Source organism: Aedes aegypti, chromosome 3, assembly GCF_002204515.2.
Source record: "Aedes aegypti strain LVP_AGWG chromosome 3, AaegL5.0 Primary Assembly, whole genome shotgun sequence".
NCBI classification, from domain to species: domain Eukaryota; kingdom Metazoa; phylum Arthropoda; class Insecta; order Diptera; family Culicidae; genus Aedes; species Aedes aegypti.
Window position 1 is genome coordinate 139,702,316 of NC_035109.1, and position 22,040 is coordinate 139,724,355.

The window sequence follows — 22,040 nt, forward strand, 5'->3', positions numbered from 1 at the left end:
TAACAAAACGCAAATTTTCATGCAAAAATATTGATGATATCTTTTTTAGTTCAAACGTTATTAAAGTTTTTGTGATAAAAAATATTTGACTTTCAAGACGTTTTATTAGAGATACAAAAATAACACATCTGTAATTTTTTGATATAATATACAATTTTATTTTGTCTTTTGAACGCCGTCAAAAGATATTTTTTATGTTTGCCCCAATCAGAGATATTCACAATCAAAGTAGGCATGTTTTTGAGAGAAAAACAACAATAACTCCTAAACGGAAGGAAATAGCAAGTTTCTTCACTCACCAAATTACGCATTTTTCAAAACTCTAAAAGTGTTTCACAGACTACTTTGATGAGAAATTTGAATTGAAAACTCTAGAGCCAGAAAACCAGTTTTGTTCGGACCACCCTATGTCACCGTAGGATAAAAGCTATAAATCGGTCAATTTAAGAGATACAAAAAAAAACTTTTTTTGGCAAAGTTGCTTGAAATTAAATGGTCTACAACTTTGCTGAAGCATGTATAATATAATTTCTACAAATAAGAAAGTTAGTTACACAATTTCTATGAAAATGTGGTCCACCCTAATTTTCAATAAAACCAAACAAAGGGCTCAACTAATACAAACAACTTTGTAGAAGACCGTTTTTGTCTAATGTTTCATTCTAAAGCTCAAAATGCTCAATGCGTAAAACTGATTCCTGGACCATAGTGCAGTGGTATATACGGTCTACGTGGGAGTTAGTATAATGCATCATCAATTCCTCCCCCTTCCCCACATTGGTCTGCATCCTGACGTGGCAGGCACCATTTTCGCTAAAAAAAAAAGAAGATCATCAGCACTTATACACTGAGGATGCCTGTTAGTCCCAAGCAGTCATTCGGTTGGTTCCTTGTGTAAGTGCAGCTGATCTGGCGATACTGGAGTAGCATCCACGGGCGGCCAATCAAGCTCAAGCTCTTCTACACCTGATACCTTCAGGGCCATTGGGCTACCACTTAGCGGCCACGCACGGACTTAAATTTTTTACCTAATTTTTCTTACCAAAACAATGACGAACTCATAATATTTCACATTTTATAAAAATAAGGGACGGCCAAATGCCGTAATGTACTTATAATAAAATTATCTATCTATATCTATCTTCTACATAAATTAAAAAGGAATGGTGTTTGTATGTCACGAATTAGCATGAAAACGAGTCAATTGATTTACCTGACTATTTCTCAGTTCCTGAAATCTTGTCGTGTTCCGACAAGTTTGTGTATACAAAAGAACTTGACGGTAGAAATCGACAAAATGTGGGAAGAAAGCTGATACTTCTTTATTGAAGCTGTGCCACATTTGAGCTATTCATTACTTTAATTTAATTCATGACATTGTTTTTTATAAATTTGGGATTCTCTTCATACTGATGTAAAGTACTCACTTCAAGTGTCGTTTCTTCAATGCCTACTTTTGTCGAATGTTACAAAGGTACAGTTATGGACAGTATTGGTATTCTCTTGCTGTTGAATACAGAATGCCGTCTAAAAGATCAAAGGACTCAGATGACGTGAATTGCAATTCAGTCCCATCTTCATTGTTGTAAAAATTGTGATGTTATCAGTTAACAACATGTTCTCTAATAATCTTTAAGTTGTACTAACGAAACAAAACTTTTCGTTTGGCGAAATTACGAAAAACACAAAGTCTAATTGTCCCTTAATAAAAAGTAACCGCATATCAGTTCCAGCTCAGATTTCTGCACTACGCAATACAAAAATAAACTGTCATGTTTATGTTTTTCTGTGTTATAATGTTTATGTTTTTCTGGCAAAGTTTCGAAAAATAAGCAAATTGTGAAAGTTTCATTAAGATTTAATCAAAATTATAACGCGGCAGTTAAATATGATTAGGGTAGTTCGCCTAAACCCCCCATGCAATCATGGAAGTGTCCAAGGAGCTCTGCAGTATTATTTCGTAAAGCAAATATCAAACATGAGGAAAAAAAATGCACCGTTAGATTTTTACGTGCGTTTTGGTTACCGTCTGTTTCGCAAGGCATTTCGAGTAATCTCTGAAATCAAATTATTTAAGGAAACTTTAACAAAAAAAAAAATATTTTAATTTTATTTTCTGTTTGAAAAACAGGTTTGAAATGAAAAAAAAAACAATTAAATTTTCTGAAAAATATTCTATTTCAAGAGATGTTAAGAATGTTTCATTGTGTTTGTATTTGAAGTATTGAACACAGTTGAATAGAAGAAATAAAGATTATTTTCAGAATAAAAGCATGTAATGAAAAATCATGTTAATGAAGAAAAAATTGATTTCCCCGAAAGCTGGACCTCTTGAAAGCTTGAGATTTTAATACGCCTTACAAACAACAAAAGATTACTTCAGACTTGAAAGGTTTCTAACAATATCAGGCAAAATTTACCCTGAACATGGAAAAAATCGCGATTGATATGGATTTTCATGGATTAAGATTTTCCCTGGAACTTTTACATTAGTCACACAATAGCCATGATATTAATACATTTTTTAAATCTCTCTAAAAATATATTGGCCAAATTATGCACATAAGAATTAACTGTTTCACGTCAATCGTTCACATATTTCATCAACCCCTAGAGTTGCTTGATCGATATCGTTCAACTTATGCTCAAATTGGTGTCCATTTCATAGCATAATTTAGCAGTCCATATAAAAAGCTGATTTATATACTAGAATTTTTTAGTCTCAAGAAGGCGATAATCCAAAAAGGTTTGGGAAACACTGTTCTATATGAATCAATTCACTAGTATAGATCACAAGAAAAAGCTATGTATCAACCAAGGTTAGGCCTTACACGCACTTGACATGACTCAGAAATACGACGACACAATTTGTTTATGCAAAAATATATAAAAAAGTTTTCATCTAGCATTGAACTCGGAATCTTTGGTTTCAGAACTCGACACCTTACCAGTGATATATAGATGGTTTATGACTATTTGACATTATGAATGCAAACTTCATATGAAGAGACACTTGCTTTGTTATTCTTTGAAATCCATCTTCAGCAGATCATCAGATTGTGAGGTAACTTTTGCTAAGTTACTGCGATTTCATTTGATGCTAATCTGTCAGTTTATACAACTTAACGAGACTCTATGTTGGATTATTTACGGCATGTTTTGTTGTCAACACATATTGTTGTTAATGAATCGTAGAGGGGAATTAAAAAACAAGTTGTGTTGACAACCATTGCGTTTCATTTGGCATATTGCTATTCTAATTTTTGACGTATGAATATGTGGTTTAAAACGCTAATACTTATACGAAATTCACTAGGGAGCGATGGAGTTGAGCATTACGGAGCGAGATTTTACCATCTGTTTCTGTGTAAAATACAACAGCACGATCACTGAAGCGCTGATATGGCCGAAAAATTATAAGGCTTGTCAAGTATATTTTCAAAATTCAGCACTGCACATCATACAACGATACAACTACAGAGCAGTAACTTAGTTTAATTCATATTAACATTGGGAATGCCAGTGGTTTTCACAGTTATATTGTTTTAAGTTGCTTATTTTTTATTTTTAAACTCTTTCAGGGAGTTTGATTAAAACAAAATCATTACTACAACAAGCTAAAAAACAACAAAATTGCCTAGTCTTTTTCAAAACCAAACCGATGGCGTTGTGTCACCAGTTTGTTAAACCTTCATATATAGAAACTTAAAAGTAGATGGAGTACCGTATACCTTATAATTCCGCTCCTAAATGCTTATCTTTGACAGACACGCGTATTTCGACTATCACTTGCAGTCTTCTTCAGTGTCAGTTACTCGTATCCACAGTGGTAGTCGAAATACGCGTGTCTGTCAAAGATAAGCATTTAGGAGCGGAATTATAAGGTATACGGTACTCCATCTACTTTTTTGTTTCTCTATTGAGATTCTGCTCAGAGGATTCGAACATTAATTAAAGAGCCTTCATATATATTGGAAACATTTCATTGGTGCAGCATCTGAAATAATAAAATTCTTATAGTTGCCTCATAATTTGGCCAAATTTTGCATACGACATACGAATTCCTTAATTATTAAAGATTACGGAGAAAAAAAAACTATGAATGCTATTGAAGTATTTAGCTGCCGGTGGAAGCATTTTGGTCCCAACAGGAATTTTGAGATTTTTTCAATATTGATCATGAATTACAATCTATTTTTTGAGTAAATCATAAATAGTAAATCAATCTGATTACAAAGTCATTCAACAACATGGTTCAATGATCACATTGAAAATTTTAAAATATTAACATATATTTGATCATAAAATGTTCATAATGAAAGCAAAACTCATTTTTGCCCTTTGGACGCGATTTTCTAGTATGCCAATTCTGTAAAATGTGACAATTAGTTTTCTACCGTCAGTTGAATTTTGCAATGCTGATCTGCTGTACTGTAACAATAGTAGAAATGATTTCTATAGCAAATTGCTGCGCTTACAGATTATTCTCTATGTCATTCTCATTGTTGAAAAACTGGAAAACATATTTGAGGAACAACACCGAAGAAGAGTGGCTAAATGGCATCACACTAATTAATTGTAGAGTAAAGTGGGGCAACAGTTCGAGTGGGGTAAGAGTTTCTTTTTAAGATTTCAAACTCAATTCAAAACAAAAGTTATAAAGGTCATGGTGGTTCGAATGCTGTTCAAGTAGGAGACTTTTACTCCAAATATCATAAAAATCGGTTGAGATTTGGAAAATTATGGCTATTTGTTGTATTCTGACGTGAATATTGTAACCAAATAAAGATAAAATCTTTTTCAATATTTTATGAAAGAGCGTTTCTAGGCCTACCATAAGGATGCTTTGAGGTATATTAGTTTTTGCATAAATACTTGGAAACAATTGTTGGCCCATAGTTGGGCAAAAGTTCGACACATGTATAAAATCACGGATAAAAATCCAAATTGCCCAAAATCCACATATTATCTTCAAATTTAGCGAAATTTGCCTGATCATGCGAAAAATATCATCAAAATTTCACATTTTCACTGAGTATTGCGAAAAACTGCTATTTTTGGATATGTTAAGTTTAACCCTGTTTTCGGCAATTTTTTTATGAAAATTCAGTGTGTATTTTTCGACAAACATAAGTTTACGGCTGGTATAAAGTATGCCTGTCATAAAAGTATCAATATTTAGTTTTTTAGCCAGCGAACTTTTGCCCCACTGGTGGGGCAAAATTTCGTTTAAGACAATCAATTTTGAAACTGTTATAACTAAAAATGGGTAAATATTTTGACACAAGTATGTTCAGCAGAATTATAGCCAATATGTTGAAGGTTCACTGTATGGTATTTATTTTGATTCAACTGCTATTGGTTTTCAGGAAACTTCGATTATACCACTAAGGTCGAACTTTTGCCCCACCTTACTCTAATCTTTCTTAATTCATTTTCCAATGCAGAAAATTATATATACTTAATTTCTTCAACTTGCTTTCTTCATCAAACATTTCTTCTCAATAAGTATTTTAAAATTTGCAAAACCCCCCTAGAGCCAAATCCTGGTTGTGCTACTGCCAAGAAGAGTAGAGTAAGGTGGGGCAAAAGTTCGACCTTAGTGGTATAATCAACGTTTCCAGGCAAACAATAGCAGTTGAAACAAAACAAATACCATACAGTGAACCTTCAACATATTGGCTATAGTTTTGCTGAACAAACTTGTGTCAAAGTATTTACCCATTTTTAATTATATCAGTTTTAAAATTGATTGTCTTATTCGAACTTTTGCCCCACCGGTGGGGCAAGAGTTCGAATCTAGTGTGGGGCAAAAGTTCGCTGGCTAAAACACAAAATATCGATCTTTTTATGACAGGCATACTTTGCACCAGCCGTAAGCTTAAGTTTGACGAAAAATACACACTTAATTTTTATCAAAACATTGCCCAAAACCGTGTTAATTTTAATATACTCAAAAATAGCAGTTTTTCGCAAAACTAAGAGAAAATGTAAAATTTTGGCGACAGTTTTCAAACGATCAGACAAATTTAACTATATTTGAAGATAATATGTTGATTTTAGGCAATTTGCAATTTTTTCCGTGATTTTATGCATGGGTCGAACTTTTGCTCCGCTGATTCGAACTTTTGTCACTATGGGCCAAAAATTGTTTTCAAGCATTTATGCAAAAACTAATACACCTCAAAGCAACCTTATGATAGGCTTAGAAACGCCCTTACATAAAATATTGAAAAAGATTTTATCTTCAATTGCTTCCATGCAACGAAAGTTTGACCAAAAATTACAACATTCATGTCGTAAAAACAACAAATAGCCATAACTTTTCCAAATTTCAATCGATTTTCATGATATTTGGAATGAAAGCCTTTCGAACCACCATAACATTTACAAGTTTTGTTTTGAATTGAGCTATAAATCTAAAAAAGAAACTCTTGCCCCACTCGAACTTTTGCCCCACTTTACTCTATTGATGTGTACATTCAGAAACAAAATTCAGATTTTTGTTACATTCAATTACCTCGAAAATGTAGCACTGTGTAAATATATGGGGCAACAAAGTACCAGAAGTTCAAAACTTATATTCCGTTGAATGAAAGTGACAAAAACTGGTCGAGAAACGTCAGAGAGATAAACGATTGGAAAGTTAGTAATTTTCATATATTTCTTCAAGACGATGTCTAGTGTAATGTGGAAAGAAACCTGTTCCCGTTCTTTGCTGAGTGCACGATGTAACTCTAACTCATCAGGTGCTTAGAACAATTTAACCGAGCATACATAACGGTCAGCGAGCGACAGGCGATGAGTAATTTTCGAAAAGCCATGAATCTTACGTATTGCCATCGATTCTAAATCTCGACAAACCATAAAAGAAGAACTGCAACATGATGACAACGAGACGACCGACCTCACCGACCGGCTAGCTCACATACTTTTTCAGCTATATGAACCCCAGAAGATGATGGACGATGTGGCGCTGTTGTAGCAAACGTTTTCAACGCAACGTGAGAGCTCCTCCAAAAAACAACAAACTGATTTTTCCCGCCGCATGTTTATCGCCAAGAATCTTCGGGGCGAGTTATGCGAGGTCCTCGGACTGCACAAAATTAGATTTGCCCGGACAAGACATAGAATGGGGGAGAGATGGACGGGCGTGTCTTCTCGCGCGCGCGTCATGTAAAAATATTTGACTAACAAACTGACATAACCATCAATTATGTGAAATGTTTGGAATTTGCTTCCTTCTAAAATGCATGGGCCGCAAAGGGCAGCATTGGAGAACGAAAGGGCTAAATGGCAGCGAGGATCGCCTTCTGGTTTAGGGTTCTGACTGCGATGTGACGGCGGCGCTTCATTATTGCATGCACTGTAAACGATGTGGTTAGGTGGGGATACTTGTACAAGCGAGTAACAGGTTTTTGGCATTTTTTGGAAGGTGTTTTGAAGATAGAACGTTTAACAACACAAGCACCATAGTGTTATCGAAATGCATTAGACAAAAATTCCCAACAACAAGTCGAAGTAGCATCTGTCAGAAATTCAAGTGTGGAAGCAAATAGTTCCGCCAATCGTTGTCAATATTTCCGAATATGCTGCTTCTTTTAGAGTGAATATATTATAAAATTCTTAACAATTTTAGTCAAAAATCAAAAAACAATCTTCCATTGCTTACTCCAAAACAAACATTACATGTCCAAAATAGTACATCATATTAGTTCTAACAGATTTCCATTTTTTTTTCTTCCAATTGCAGCCATTCTCCAGCGAACGACTGTGGCCGCTGGCCAGATCAGGATACAAGGCGTAGCAACCTGTTTGTTTCTCTGCATGGACACCTGCGGGACAGTCTACGGATCGGTAAGTTCTTGTTCCCTTTCCATTTCCATTCACCGACTTTCATATAGCTAAGATATCACAAATCGAAACATTCATTGGGTCACACCGCGCTTCGGAATCGAAAATCAATCCTCACATACATATGTACGCCTTAGAACCTATTAGCATAGAAAACCAATCGAATTAAAAGGTTATTAGTGCAAGTCGGGGATCGTTCGCCTATAGGTCGCACATAGGTCAACAAGTTACACCGAAACACTTCTTCCGAACTCGTAAAATTTCGAACCTCACTCCGGGCAAACGCCTGGCGCCTGGTCTCGATAGAAACACTATGGGCAATTTCCATACACTCTGGCAGTCAAAACGATTTTTTTAAGATTCTAATCTCGAATGCTTTTTTTGAATGGTAAAGAGGACGAGCTGGGTAATGTTCTAATAGCTAACAACATACGTATAGCAGTTATTACTGAAACTTATTTGACACATAGATCCAAACTCAAAAGAAATCCAGACTTTTTGGTTTATCGTAATGATCCACTGCATGGAGCATGTGGAGGAGTTGCAATCATCATTCTCATCATCAAATTTGGTTTCAAATGACGAAAAAAGTTGATTTTTTATACGTCGATTGCCAAAAAGTAATGATATTTTTTCTTCATACTTACAAAAATGGAAAATTTCTCCTAATGCTTCCAAAACTCAACTAATAATATTCCCACATAAACCAAAAGCTTTTTATTTGAAACCTTCAAGTAGACATGTTGTCACGATGAGAGGGGTTCCAATAAATTGGTCAGATGTAGTTAAGTATCTAGGGCTCATGCTAGATAAGAATTTAACTTTCAAAAATCACATTGAGGGCATTCAAGCCAAATGTAATATATAAGTAAAATGTCTCTATCCCCTTATTAATAGAAAATCAAAACTTTGTCTTAAGAACAAGCTTTTGATATTCAAACAAATTTTCAGGCCAGCCATGTTGTATGCTGTACCAATATGGACTAGCTGTTGTAATACCAGGAAGAAAGCTCTGCACAGGATTCAAAACAAAATTTAACCCTGTCATACTGTATCAACAAAAGTACAAAAAATCTTGCTCTGATATTTCAGGAATGTCTTGATTTAAGCATCTACCATGAAACTATTAACAAGAAATCGCATCAGTTCAAGCCATTTTTGATCGAGTTTTGTCCACCCGATCGCCCACAGTGCGAAAGGGTTCTCATCGCACACGAACGCAAGGGTGCATTACTATCTTCGATCTAAATATTTGATCTAGCTCGGTTCTTCCCCTTCCCCTTGGTCAAATATTTGAGGACACCGCTCTCCGGTGCACCGAATGGGAAAAAGGATTAATTTATGACCCGGCGCTTCCCAACATTGTAGTTTAATTCCAAACGACCAACTAATTAAACATTGGAAATCAATATCGAAAGCATGGGATTGATAAGGATCTACCGAATTGAATCAAAGGAGGAAAAATTGGAATTCTTTACTCTACTCGATTTTTTTTGTCGTTTGTTCTTTAAGATGAAAGGTCACGGAACGCAGCAACGAAGCTAAGACAGATTTCTTTTCACGCTTATCGCCTATCAACTGAGAGTCTTCCGACAAAACAGAGCGTCCTTTCACAGCTATTTCTGTCTGTTCCTTTTGAGAGCAGTTTTTTTTTCGTCGGAGATGGTTCTTACTCTTTGAAGTGTGAATTAAGGTAATTGATTTGGGTTGTCAGAGGGGGCGTTTTGTAAACATCCTCTGTCAAGTTCATCTTGTATTGATTCTCTTGTTCGGTGAAATTTTGCCCTGAAAGAATATTGATCCTGTTGTGGGCATTGACCTCGAAGTAACTGTTGAATTTATCCTTAACCTTTCAGGACTAAGCAGCACACTTGTGCTGGACTAGTGAATCCAGAATTGAAACTGTGTATACCTTCAGAGTACGTTGAAATTTTCTTCTTCTTACGTTTCAAAGACGGGTCAAGAGTTTAGGATCGTCATCTATGACAACAGATTCGAATTTCTTTTACAACGGAATTTGTAAAAATTCTTCGAATACAAAGAAATATTTACATTGTGTATTTTAAAAATATTCCAATCAGCTCATAAATAATTAAAAGTGGAGCTGATAGTATTGAGAATCTCTTCACGAGAAATTGGGAATGTAACAAATAAATGATAAGAATCAAAGTTAGCGCTAGTAAACAGTTGGCTAAATACAAATCTGACTGGCATCGGTTGAGACCAAATCACTCGTATAAGGGTTTCTAGGAACGAAAAAAAAACAACAAATAATTCTATCGGGTTGTTGAATTGATAAGCATCCTAAAGTGCAATTGCTAAATTAAATCCTGCCGATGAAATTGCTATGAAAACTATACCATGAACAATGTTTGGCATTATAGCGTCCAAAGGAAAAAGAAAATACTTCTGCTTCTTCTTCTTGGCATCACGTCCTTACTGGGACAGAGCCTGCTTCTCAGCTTAGTGTTAGGGTGCAACTTATTTTTCAAAAGTACTCAAAACCAAAAATTCGTGTGCTCTTCTGAAGCAAAATCATATTAAAAGAGAAACTTCAACATTTGAGCCAAAATTATCGACATTTAGAAGTGGCACAAGCGACATTCGCACTAAGTGACCAGCCCACTTAAGTCTGCCTATTTTACACGCTTGATAATATTCACATCTTTGTACACTTGATACAACTCGTGATTCATGCGTCTGCGCCACACACCATTTTCGAGTTTCCCACCGAGTATTGTCCGCAGCACTTTACGCTCGAAAACACCGAGAGCTTTCCGGTCTGACTCTTTCAACGTCCACCGGAAGAATCAATGTTTTATACAGGGCGACTTTTGTTTACGTTTGCAAGCTGCGGGACCTAAGCTGGTTACGTAGTCCGTAAAAGGCCCTATTCGCAGCCGTAACACGTCTTTTCACTTCGCGGGAAACGTCGTTGTCACATGTCACAAGTGCTCCAACAAATTCTTCAACAACTTCAAACACATCCCCATCAAACACTACCTCAGCACCTACACCACCATAACTGACTCTATCTCTACCTGCAACCATGTACATCGTTTTGGTAGAATTAATGGTCAGGCCTATCCTCGCTGTCTCCCTCTTCAGAGGCACGAAGGCCTCTTCCACTGACCTGCGATCGATTCCAATTAGACCTATATCGTCCGTAAAGCCAAGGAGAATGTGCGACCCTGTGATAATAGTGCCATTTCTCTGCACGCCAGATCTCCTAATAGCACCCTCGAGTGCAATGTTGAACAGTAAATTCGAAAGTGCGTCTCCCTGCTTCAACCCGTCTAACGTCACGAACGAAGCTGACACCTCGTCTGGGATCCGAACACTTGATTTCGAACCATCCAGCGTAGCATGAATCAGCCTAATTAGTTTCGCCGGAAAACCTTGCTCAGACGTTATCTGCCAAAGCTCATTCCTTTTCACTGATTCGTACGCCGCCTTGAAATCAATAAACAGATGGTGAGTCTGCAAGTTATATTCCCGGTATTTGTCTAGGATCATCCGCAAGCTAAACATCTGGTCCGTTGTCGAACGACCCTCACAAAAACCAGCTTGGTATTCACCGACTCTTCGAGCGGTCTCAGTCTGTTGAACAGGATGCGCGACAGAATTTTGTACGCCGAATTCAGCAGGGTGGATCGCCTGGTAAAGCTGCTCGCTTCCGTGCTTGAGAAGCTCGACCGGGATCTCGTCCATCCCAGCAGCCCTACAGTTCTTCAGCTCGCTGATAGCCTGTTTAACCTCTCCTATGGTTGGTGGGTCCACAGCTTGATCGTCATCATCTATGTTCATCCTGTTCCTCGCTACATTTCCATTCTCACCGTTCAACAATTGCTAAAGTGCTCCTTCCACCTGGCAGCCACCGCCGTTTTATCGGTCAGCAAATTCCCTTCTCGGTCATTGCACATGGCGGGCACTGGTACGGTATTGTGCCGCGCACCATTGACCGTTGCATAGAATCTCCGCATATCATTCCGGTTCATGCTTTCTTGAGCGTCAGCTACCACACTTTCTTCGTGCTGCCTTTTTTATGCGGTGGATTCGCTTCTCTTCGGCTCTCGCTGCCCTGTACCGCTCTCTGTTCTGTTGGGTACCGGCCACAAACATACGGCTTCTGACGACATTCTTCATGTCTGTCACTTTCTGGCACTCTTCATCGAACCAGTCGTTTCTTCTTCGTCGTTGACCAGGGCCGTTCACTTCCCGCGCCGTTGTTGTCACAGCTTCGTGGATAGGGTCCCACAGGCTGTCGACGTCTCCAGCAACGTTGATTCTTCCCAACTGCTCGTCTAGTTGCTGACGGTATTGCGCAGCTACCCCATCAGTCGACAAGCGTTGTATATTGAAGCGCAGCGTTCTGTTTGTTGTGGAACTCGTGACGCTGGATAACCGCGCCCGAATTTTAGCTACAACGAGATAATGATCTGAGTCGATATTAGGGCCTCGGAAGGTCCTGACATCCATGACATCTGAGAAATGTCGCCCATCAACCAGCAAGTGGTCTATTTCGGAGCAGGCATCGCCACTCGGGTGTCGCCAGGTGTGTTTGCGGATATTCTTTCGTGCGAAGTAAGTACTGCTGATTGCCATCCCTCTAGCAGCAGCGAAGGTCACTAGCCACAGGCCATTATCATTGGTAACGGAATGAAGGCTTTCCGTTCCAATGACGGGTCGGAAGAAATCTTCTTTCCCGATCTGCGCATTTGCGTCGCCGATGACTATCTTGACATCTTGTTTTGGGCACTCTCTATAGGCCTTATCCAGACTCTCATAGAACTCATCCTTCATGTCATCGGGCTTATCGTTCGTTGACGCGTATATGCTGATCAGGCTGTAGTTGAAGAACTTGTCCCTCATTCTCAACACACAGATTCGGTCGCTTACCGGTTTCCACCGAATAATTCGCTTCATCTGCTTCCCAATCACTATGAAGCCAACTCCACGTTCTGCTCTGTCGCCACCGCTGTAGTAGATGTGGTGCTTGAATGAAGTGTTGGCGATGAGGCCCACCGCTCGGAATTCGCGTTCTCCGGTTCTCGGCCAGCGTATTTCCTGAATAGCTGCCACGTTCACGCCGACAATGTCATTCGTTGCCGGGTCTGTTGCCGTAAAATCAATCCGTTTGCTCTACTTTTGCCTTTCTTGGTTGGTGAAGAGTCTTCGATAGGCCACCTAACCAGGGTTGCGCTACCTACATCGTGCTAGAGGAGCTGCCTCCTCGATGCTGACACGATACAGCAATGTCCGCTTGTTCTTTACATGACGACCACGGTCATAGCCATCACAACCATTCTTCTTTATCAGGGCTTTGGACCTGTAGCTCTGGTTCTCAATAGTTTCAAGTTCTTTCGGACATGCTACTATGGTGCGCCGTCATGCGCTAGCAGTGTTCAGCAAATGTAACATCTTCAATTTTGATTATGAGACATCCAATGGAACTTTAACTCACGCATTCCCATCAGCTGTCAATTCTCATTTCACCCGGAGTCCACTGCAATTCAGACATTGTCACTTTCGTACACGCCATCGAATCGCGCAGAGTCTACCAGCCAACCGTCATCATTAACATTTAAAAACTGTCGAGAATGATCACAATTTAAAATCGAACACATCAATCGGTTCACTCACTGTCTGTGTCGACTTGTCCGTCGTTGTTGGTTGATTCAATATGCATTGCGAAGGTTGGTAGGGTATCCGAAAACCACAATTTTGTCATCCCAAATTGGGGACCAGCTTCGACCAGGAACGCAACCAGATACTTTTGCCACAGAGAAACAGACGTAACACTGAAGAAATTCCCATCGACCACGCTTTAAACGATCATTTTCGTGTTTGACGTTTCACACTAGCGCCTTCTGCAGGCATCCGGATGGTGATTCTGTGAAGTGGCCAATTGTTCATATAAGAAATCATTCCAAGTGATTCGTCCCGTTTGTCTGTGCTTTCTCGGTTACAGCCATTCCTCAATCGAGATCCATGTCACCCGTCGATGCAACCGAAGCGAGATGACTGCGAACATGCGTTTGTGGTGGGTGCGGTGTTTGGTGGTAATGCGACCGGGCGAATCGTGTTGAAGCTAATTAACCAGAAGATTGAGATAAGTCTTGTAGCTCATTGAGTTCCGAGGTGCGGGCAAATGAAGTGCGTTCTCGAGTTTTGGACGACGAGGTGGCGCTCGTGACACTCATTTATCACTCAACCGTAACCGGTCGCGATTGGAAATTCATTCCCGCCCAAGATTGAATCTTCTTTCCGCTGTTTTGGGTCTTGTCAACCAAAGGGGACCATCCTCCTATTAATCATTCAAGCTTATACCAAGTGACGGGTTGGTTTTTTGGCTTTAAAATCTAACGCAAAGTAGAGTAAGTTGGGGCAAAAGCTGGACCGTAGTGGAAAAATCAATATTTTCTGTAAAATTCTTCAATTTTACTGAACAAAATTATGTCAGAATACATATTCAGTTTTGAAATCGGTTGTCTAGAGCGAACTTTTGTTCCACCTCACCCTATGCGTGCGTTTTCATGTGATAGCAAAGACGTCAACCGAGCGACAGTCCCGAGCAATTGTCATTTGTCTTCATTTAATTAGCATACTCCTGTCGGGGCGGCACGGGTGTCTGTCTATTCACGATTTTGCGGCAAAATTCCGCTTTACGCATAAATTGTTTCATATTTGTGGTGCGTTTGTTTGCCTCATTGTAGTTTTTATGGCTGCCGCGCAATGCTGAAAATGTTGGATTATCTCCCCGTGTTGCGGGAATGAATCACGCTTTTAGACGCAGTCTGTGGCAGTTATGGGACTTTCTCAATATGACGCGGTCGGTTTGAAGTCAATTTTGCGCGTCTAAAGAGTGAATGGCCACGTCTGTGTCTGGTCTAATTGAAAAGAGTTTTCCGAGTTTTACGAGCTCCACGCGAAGGCTAGACGACCTCGATAGCTCAACAGCTGTATTGCTGGGAGACCTGTTCTCGAAAGGAGTGGGAACTTTCACAAATCACCGGGTGATTAATTAGGTTCTAAGCTTCCCCGGGTTCGAAAATCCCTCATCAAACTCGAAACGACAGAAGATTAATAATAATGGCTGCTGGTCATCAGCCGCCGATTGATTTTGGAGAACTCACATGGAACCTAGCGTGACGAAGAAAGTGACAGACGAACGCATTCCGAGAACTTCAGATTCGGAAGATGAAGCCACACCCCGTCTACCCAAACTGTTCCCAACTACCCACAAAGTCAATCAACAGACGACGGACAAGCGATTGAGAGTGTAATGAGCGATATCGATTACATCGGACCGTTAACAGGAATCCGAAGAAAACGCACCTTGCTAGGGGAGAAATTTGAAGAGCTCTGCTTCTTCATGTCGTCTTCCTCGGAATAGCTTACAAGACCAGAAGGTCCGGAGAATCAACCGGCACCAAACGAAGAACAAGTGGTAGAAAGTGTCACCTCATAACAATGTTAATCAATCAAATTAACACCGCAGTGACAAAAACGAAAGAGAGAATGCACAATGACAACCGGCAAAGGGCTGACACTTCGTTTTTTTTTTTGTTGGAAATCGAAGAAAGGGATCAGAAGCTACGGGGAAGAAGCGTGAACATAGGGAAGCACACGGAGCGCTGTTAAAGTTGTGTGTTATGAGATTGACTTACAACAAATCCAAATGTTGTTCAAGCGTTGTGTGTGCGCACAACTATAGCTCAATTTAAGATAATTTTAATAAAAGTTTAGCAGCCTTTTAAAAACAATTAAAACTTTCAAACTAATCAAGTATTTTGGAGTTTTGTGAACGAATAGATCAAATCTCCAAGTTTTGAACTCGAACAGATATTTTTCCTCTAGAATTCGCTTTCTAGGAATACTTATTTTTATATTTTTCCGATTTTTTTTTCCTAAAATAACGTCCATCTTTTGGCGTAAAATATCCTCAGGATAATTATTTAAACTTCTTTGATCATTCCACGAAATCATCATCGAATCCCTTTCATGAAGATTGTTTTGGAGATTCCTAATGCAATACATCCATGGCTTCATCAAATAGCCCCGTCCAGTCTAGTATACTAATCTCAAGAGTTTATTGAGGATTTACTTCTTGATTTTTTTCAGTATTAAAATCAGCAACTTTTCCAGTAATATAGTAACATCTCAAAGAACACCAAAACTCCTTTCAAGTTTAAAGCAAGAAACAGCTTTACATTCAGCGCTTCATAGGGGATAAGATCTGACAATGTATCTGCACGCTGCGATTGCGACCACCTAAATCATCTCGAAGCACAATTAATTACTTCCATCGAACCGTTAAATCCCAACTGACACGGCCATAAAATCGAGCTGCATAATCTTATCAGTCAATTCAATTCATGTTGTACACCGTTACTAATGCCGTGTCAATACAAGAATAGGAAGTAGAAAAAAACTGTCCATTATAATTAAAACCTATTGAATGGATTGAAAAAGTCGTAAAATTAATCCACTTCCCAGCCCGCAAGTCCAGCAGCAATCCAGTTAGTTCAAGAACCATTCTTTCCCATCGATCCGTCCATCCATCCATCCATCAATCGTATACTCTCTATTAACATAATCGGAAAGCAAACGGCATTCAGCGATCCAATTCGATTCGATTCAGCCCTCGAAATGCACATTGGACCCATTCCCGAAGGTTGCTTCCCCGACCGGCAGTTCCCAAATATTTACATAACGCATGTTTGTAAGAGAGTTGGGCATAGGCGTGGATTGGGATTAGGGTCTGGTTTGCACATTCAAGCTTTTGTAAAATTGTGTCATGATGAACTTTTCAATTATTATAGGAGTAAAACGAAGAATTGTTTGGCAGTCAAATGGCTACAGCTTCTACTTCATAAGCAGAAGGTCACGGGTTCAATCCCAGGCCCGACCCTCTCCTCGTTCTTTGTTGTTGTATCATTCACTTGCTTTCTATTTCACTCATGATCTACTACTTAAACTATATTCGTTCATAGCAATCGTTAAGCCAAAGACGCACAACAAATAGTTTTCCTACGCTGCCATCTATTATGGCATGCCATTCCTTACGCCTGATAAGGAGTGTATCGAAAAGTAGTCGCAAACTTTCAAAACAGTCTCAAAAATAATAGGTTGAACCGACAAACAATGTTTTGATCAGAAATGCTTTACAATGTATTTAAAAATGATGATGCGGTGATATTATTTCAAGAAAGTGGCATAATGCATGATAATTTTGCAAATTACTAACAGATGTCGATGAAAATCTTGCACACCTCTGAAAAAATTGAAATGTTAATAAATGCGTTAAATTTTAAGAAAAAAATATTTTTTTTTTATGCTAATATATTCTGTGCTCTTATGACATAGTGTAAACATTTTTTTGAAAAATTCATTAACAAGCATTTATGGGAAAATACAAAAATCGAAAAAAGTCGATTTTTAAGGACTTCGTTTTTTGATTTTTTCTTTCTACACGTTAATGCTAATATCGAATGATTGTAATGAATAAAAAAATGTTTTTTGATTGAAAAACTTTCTTTGCATATTTATGAAGTAACGTAAGCAAAAAATGTTACTCTATATAATTACGCTGTATATGACTTCAAAAGTTGAATAAACAAAAGTGACTTTCTAAAACCGACCTTGTTCCAATTATTGAGCTTTTTTAGAGCAATAATTTATTTTTTTTAAATTTTTTTTACGTGCTGTGTGAAGTAAACATATTATTCGATAGAATAAGCTTTTCATTCTATTTTGTTTGATATACATTTTGTTCAATACAAATCATCGAATCTTCAGAAGACACTTCAAAAATGTAATTTTGTGCAAGATTTTATTTTCCATGCTTTATAAACCTTGTTGAATTTATATTAAGACTGCATATTATTCAATATATTTTTAGCTGCTTCAATTTTTGATGACATGATGAAGATTTGCATGAAAAAAGCTTTCAAAAAGATGAACTATGCTCTGAGATGTACCGTTTTAAATGTTTGCGACTAATTTTCGATACACTCCTTACACACAGGCAGTTTGCTAACCAAAAATCAAACCTCTCTGCCATAAAATTATCTCACCCCTTTACCTTCCCGCATGAACTGGCGTAGATCTGGTCTACCGTGGGCCAGTTTTAATGTAACATCAATTCCTCTCTCTTCCTCTTATTGGTCTGTATTCTTAAGTGGCAGGCACCATTGTTGCATAAAAATAGAAGATCACCAGCATTTATACACTGAGGATGTCTGATAGTCTCAAGCAGCCATCTGGTTGAGTATTTTGTTAGTGCAGCTAAGTGATACTGGAGTAGCAATCACGGCGGCCTATCAAGCTCAAGCTCATGCTCATGAGTAAATTGGTCGTTTTTGCATAAAATTCGTGAATAATCTTATATGGTCCCTCCCCCGATAGAAATCCTAGCTACAGCCATGGCGTTGGCCCATGCCAGAACTCAATCCCACCAAACGACGAACCAAATTTGGTACGGTTCTTCGCCCTTCTCTCCGTTCCGGATCGAGAACGCGTACGAGTGCTGCTCAATGAATATTTGTTACGGTAATCAAACGTAAGATTAAAATCAATTTCATTAAATGCGCGATGCACCCCGGAGTCAATGCTTCTAATTGATTTTTTTCGAAGAAGGGGATCACTTTCGGCTTTTTCCATCGAATTGGATGGGTCACTTGCTCCGAAACGACGACGCCGAAGACTACGGTCACGGTCCCCACGGTTATTGCTGTCAACTGGTGTGTGACAATGTGGTTCCGAGGGAATAGCGTTCACTGTAAGCTGATGACTGCTTAATAGGGAGTGATTCGAGCGAACATCAAAAGTATCGGTTTCCAAAGAGTTCCGTCGGCGGCGTCGAGATGTAACAGAGGGGGAGTAAAGACATGGGAATGCTGGTCGTTGACCGACCACGTGTGACAATTCTATATGTGCAATTTTTATTAGTTGCCCTTCTTCATTATCCTACAATTGGTAGAATATGAACTGAATAGGTGTATGTGATTCATTCAGTTTTTTGGGATACTTCTGCCTCATAACACGAAAAAGTTTCGTTCTTATTCGTCGTATGTGCTATTATTCGTCGTATCAAACTTAAAATGTTCCACTACGGCGGATACTCAAACTTACCTGCAACATAGATATATCTTCCAAGTGTAATTTTGTAAAAGCTGTTATGGTTCGTACATTTGTACACCAAAAATGCAATAAAACTACTGTATTTCGATATATTACTTCAGTTCAATTATACACTTTGCACTTTTTCGTCGATATCGCATGGACGAACACGATTTGACGGAAATGCTTAGCGATCGACTGAGCCACAGCACTTTATGATACAAACTTCTTGTCGTCCTAGGATTGCCGGTTCACTGATTAAAGTTTAATACGATGGATACTAGCACATCACCCTACTAGACGTTAGACAATCAATATATGCAAAGCATTGGATTTTTTTGGATAATCTTCTGCCACACTGATTACAATGCAACGCACTCAAATCCATCTATAGTACGATCAAACTAATTTTGATGACCGAGAACCCTTCAGTTTAACACCCAGAACCCAACCCAAACAAATAAATCACACAATCCGGTTTTCCGTAAGTCATACGGTCGCGTTGACTTCGGTAATTGAAATTCCCGAGAGGTCGAATGTCATGCCCTTCCCGTCATGTTCCCCGTCAGAATGAAAGTGAGAGCGAGCGAGAGAGAGAGACACGCAAACGATATGTTAATTTCCCGAAATAAAAAATTAAGCCTCTGCATAAGCGCACACGTCGTTCCCTTCGTCATCTTTGCATTCTCGCCGTGACGGCGAGAAGTGTTTGTTTTTGTTAGCTCAATTTCGGCTTTTTCCCTTGATTCCTTCTGCTATGATTTGTGTTGTTTATTTGCGCCTTTCTCGGCGCGCACTGATTTCTCTCCTGTTTTCCATTCTTTATTTTTTTTTTGTGTGAGTCTTTTGTGTTGATGGATTTATTTCAATTTAAATAAGTGTGTAATGCCCCCCTCATTTCAATCCAGATTTAATGATGCACTCCACAAGTTTATTCTAATTTATCGTTGGTCGGTCGGATTCTGTGTTGAACGCTTTTCGCCGGTGGTTTACCATCTGTTGACGCCACAATATGCTTGAAGGGATTTTCATGTGCGGTAGGTGGATTGGCTTGAATTAGATTTTTGTTTTATATTATCTTATTTTATTTGATAAAGCAGAATAGAATAATGGAGATTTTATTTTTTATTCTTGCTATTGCTCTAGGATATTGCATTGATAAATATCCAGAAAAGCACTAATCAAATGAAAATTTGCCGTAGGAATTGCTTTGCAAATAATTCCATGGGCGATGCTTTGCATAGAAGTCACCAATGACAATTTTTTTTGACTTATTGCGAGTCATTTTTTACGAGTCAATAAGAAGTAAATTAAATTGCTGCCCAGTGCATCGAATATAGGCAGCTGTGAAAAATTATTTACCAAATGGTGTTTCAACAGAAACACCTAAACTTTTAAAAACTTTAGTTTCAAATGACGAAAACAATTGATGTTTTATACGCCTATGGATGATGTATGCAACTCCCCCAAATGCCCCATCAAGTCGATCATTACGATAAACAAAATCTCTTTTGAGTTTGGATCCAGGTTTCAAATAAGTTTCAGTAATCACTGCTATATGTATGTTATTACCTAATTTAACAACTCGTTTTCTTAATCATTTAAAGAACGAGCATTTCAAATGAAAATTTTTGAAAAATTATTCCGATCCGTTAGAGAAACGTTATCCACTGACAATTTTATTAGTAAATTTTACACCAACTTGGACTGCTTCAGCGAAAGAAGTAGTTTTGACCATTGATTCAATTGCTCAATTAAAATATCAAAATCAGGAGGAGACATATAACTAGAAGTAGATACATTTTCTGTTGGGGTTTCCCTTGATAAAGAGACGGAATACAAGTTACCTGCGACGGCATTTCCATATGATTTGAAACAATTCGAACGGTTACCCGTAGGAAAAAAAACTTCTAGCTGTTCTGCTGGCTTCGCTGTTGGAGCTGCGAAAACGCTGCTCACTACGCGACATTCCTACGGTGTATCTGCGACTACTCGTTTTGCCCAATTGACGGGTGATAATCTCGTCGGGTCTTTGTGTGGATTTCTGTGTGGCGACGCTTTTGCTTTTGCTTCTGCAAACCTGGAGCGTCTGTGCTCAATGTTAGGGGCGGCTCAAAAAAACGTTGTTTCCCCATGTCAGGGGTGGCTGATCATCGTCCGAGTGCCAGAGAAGGACTCTAAGCTAAACTGCGCATTATGATCCTCCGAACATTTACGGAGAATGGTCCTCCGGAAATCTTGGGTGTTAGTGTCAGGCCCTGCAAGCCAGCCGTAAAAAAATCAAGCAACGAATAATCAACGAGAGAATACGAACCGGGACAATCGGCGAAGACCATAGCGACGTAAAGGGACTAGCGATTGGAAGCTCGGTACGTGGAACTGTAAATCTCTCAACTTCATCGGGAGCACACGCATACTCGCCGACGTGCTGAAGAACCGTGGATTCGGCATCGTTTAGAGGTAACCATACCATCTACCAGAGCTGCGGCAATACACATGAGCTGGGAACAGCTTTTATAGTGATGGGTGATATGCAGAGGCGCGTGATCGGGTGGTGGCCGATCAATGAGAGAATGTGCAAGTTGAGGATCAAAGGCCGGTTCTTCAACTTCAGCATAATAAACGTGCACAGCCCTCATTCCGGAAGCACTGATGATGATAAAGACGCTTTTTACGCACAGTTCGAACGTGAGTACAACAGCTGCCCAAGCCACGACGCCAAAATCGTCATAGGAGATCTAAACGCTCAGGTTGGCCAGGAGGAGGAATTCAGACCGACTATTGGAAAGTTCAGCGCCCATCGACTGACGAATGAAAACGGCCTACGACTAATAGATTTCGCCGCCTTCAAGAATATGACCATTTGTAGCACCAACTACCATATGGAGATACTATACCATACCTGGAGATCACCACAGCAGGCAAAATCACAAATCGACGTCAGGACCTGTCGTGGCGCTAACATCGACTCTGACCACTATCTGGTGATGGTTAAACTGCGCCCAAAACACTCCATCGTTAACAACGTACGGAACCGACGGCCGCCCCGGTATGACCTAGAG

General features: G+C 39.1%; 1 protein-coding gene across 1 annotated transcript in view; it reads left to right on the top strand.

The window, feature by feature from the left end:
* Nucleotides 1-7,752: 7,752 nt before the first annotated feature.
* Nucleotides 7,753-22,040, top strand: part of LOC110678703 (protein kinase DC2) — a 93,506-nt gene continuing 79,218 nt past the window's right edge. The window contains exon 1 of the mRNA XM_021851917.1: nucleotides 7,753-7,857. Within this exon, the coding sequence (XP_021707609.1) occupies nucleotides 7,828-7,857 (30 nt within the window). The 5' untranslated portion in view covers nucleotides 7,753-7,827. The remainder of the gene's footprint in view (nucleotides 7,858-22,040) is intronic.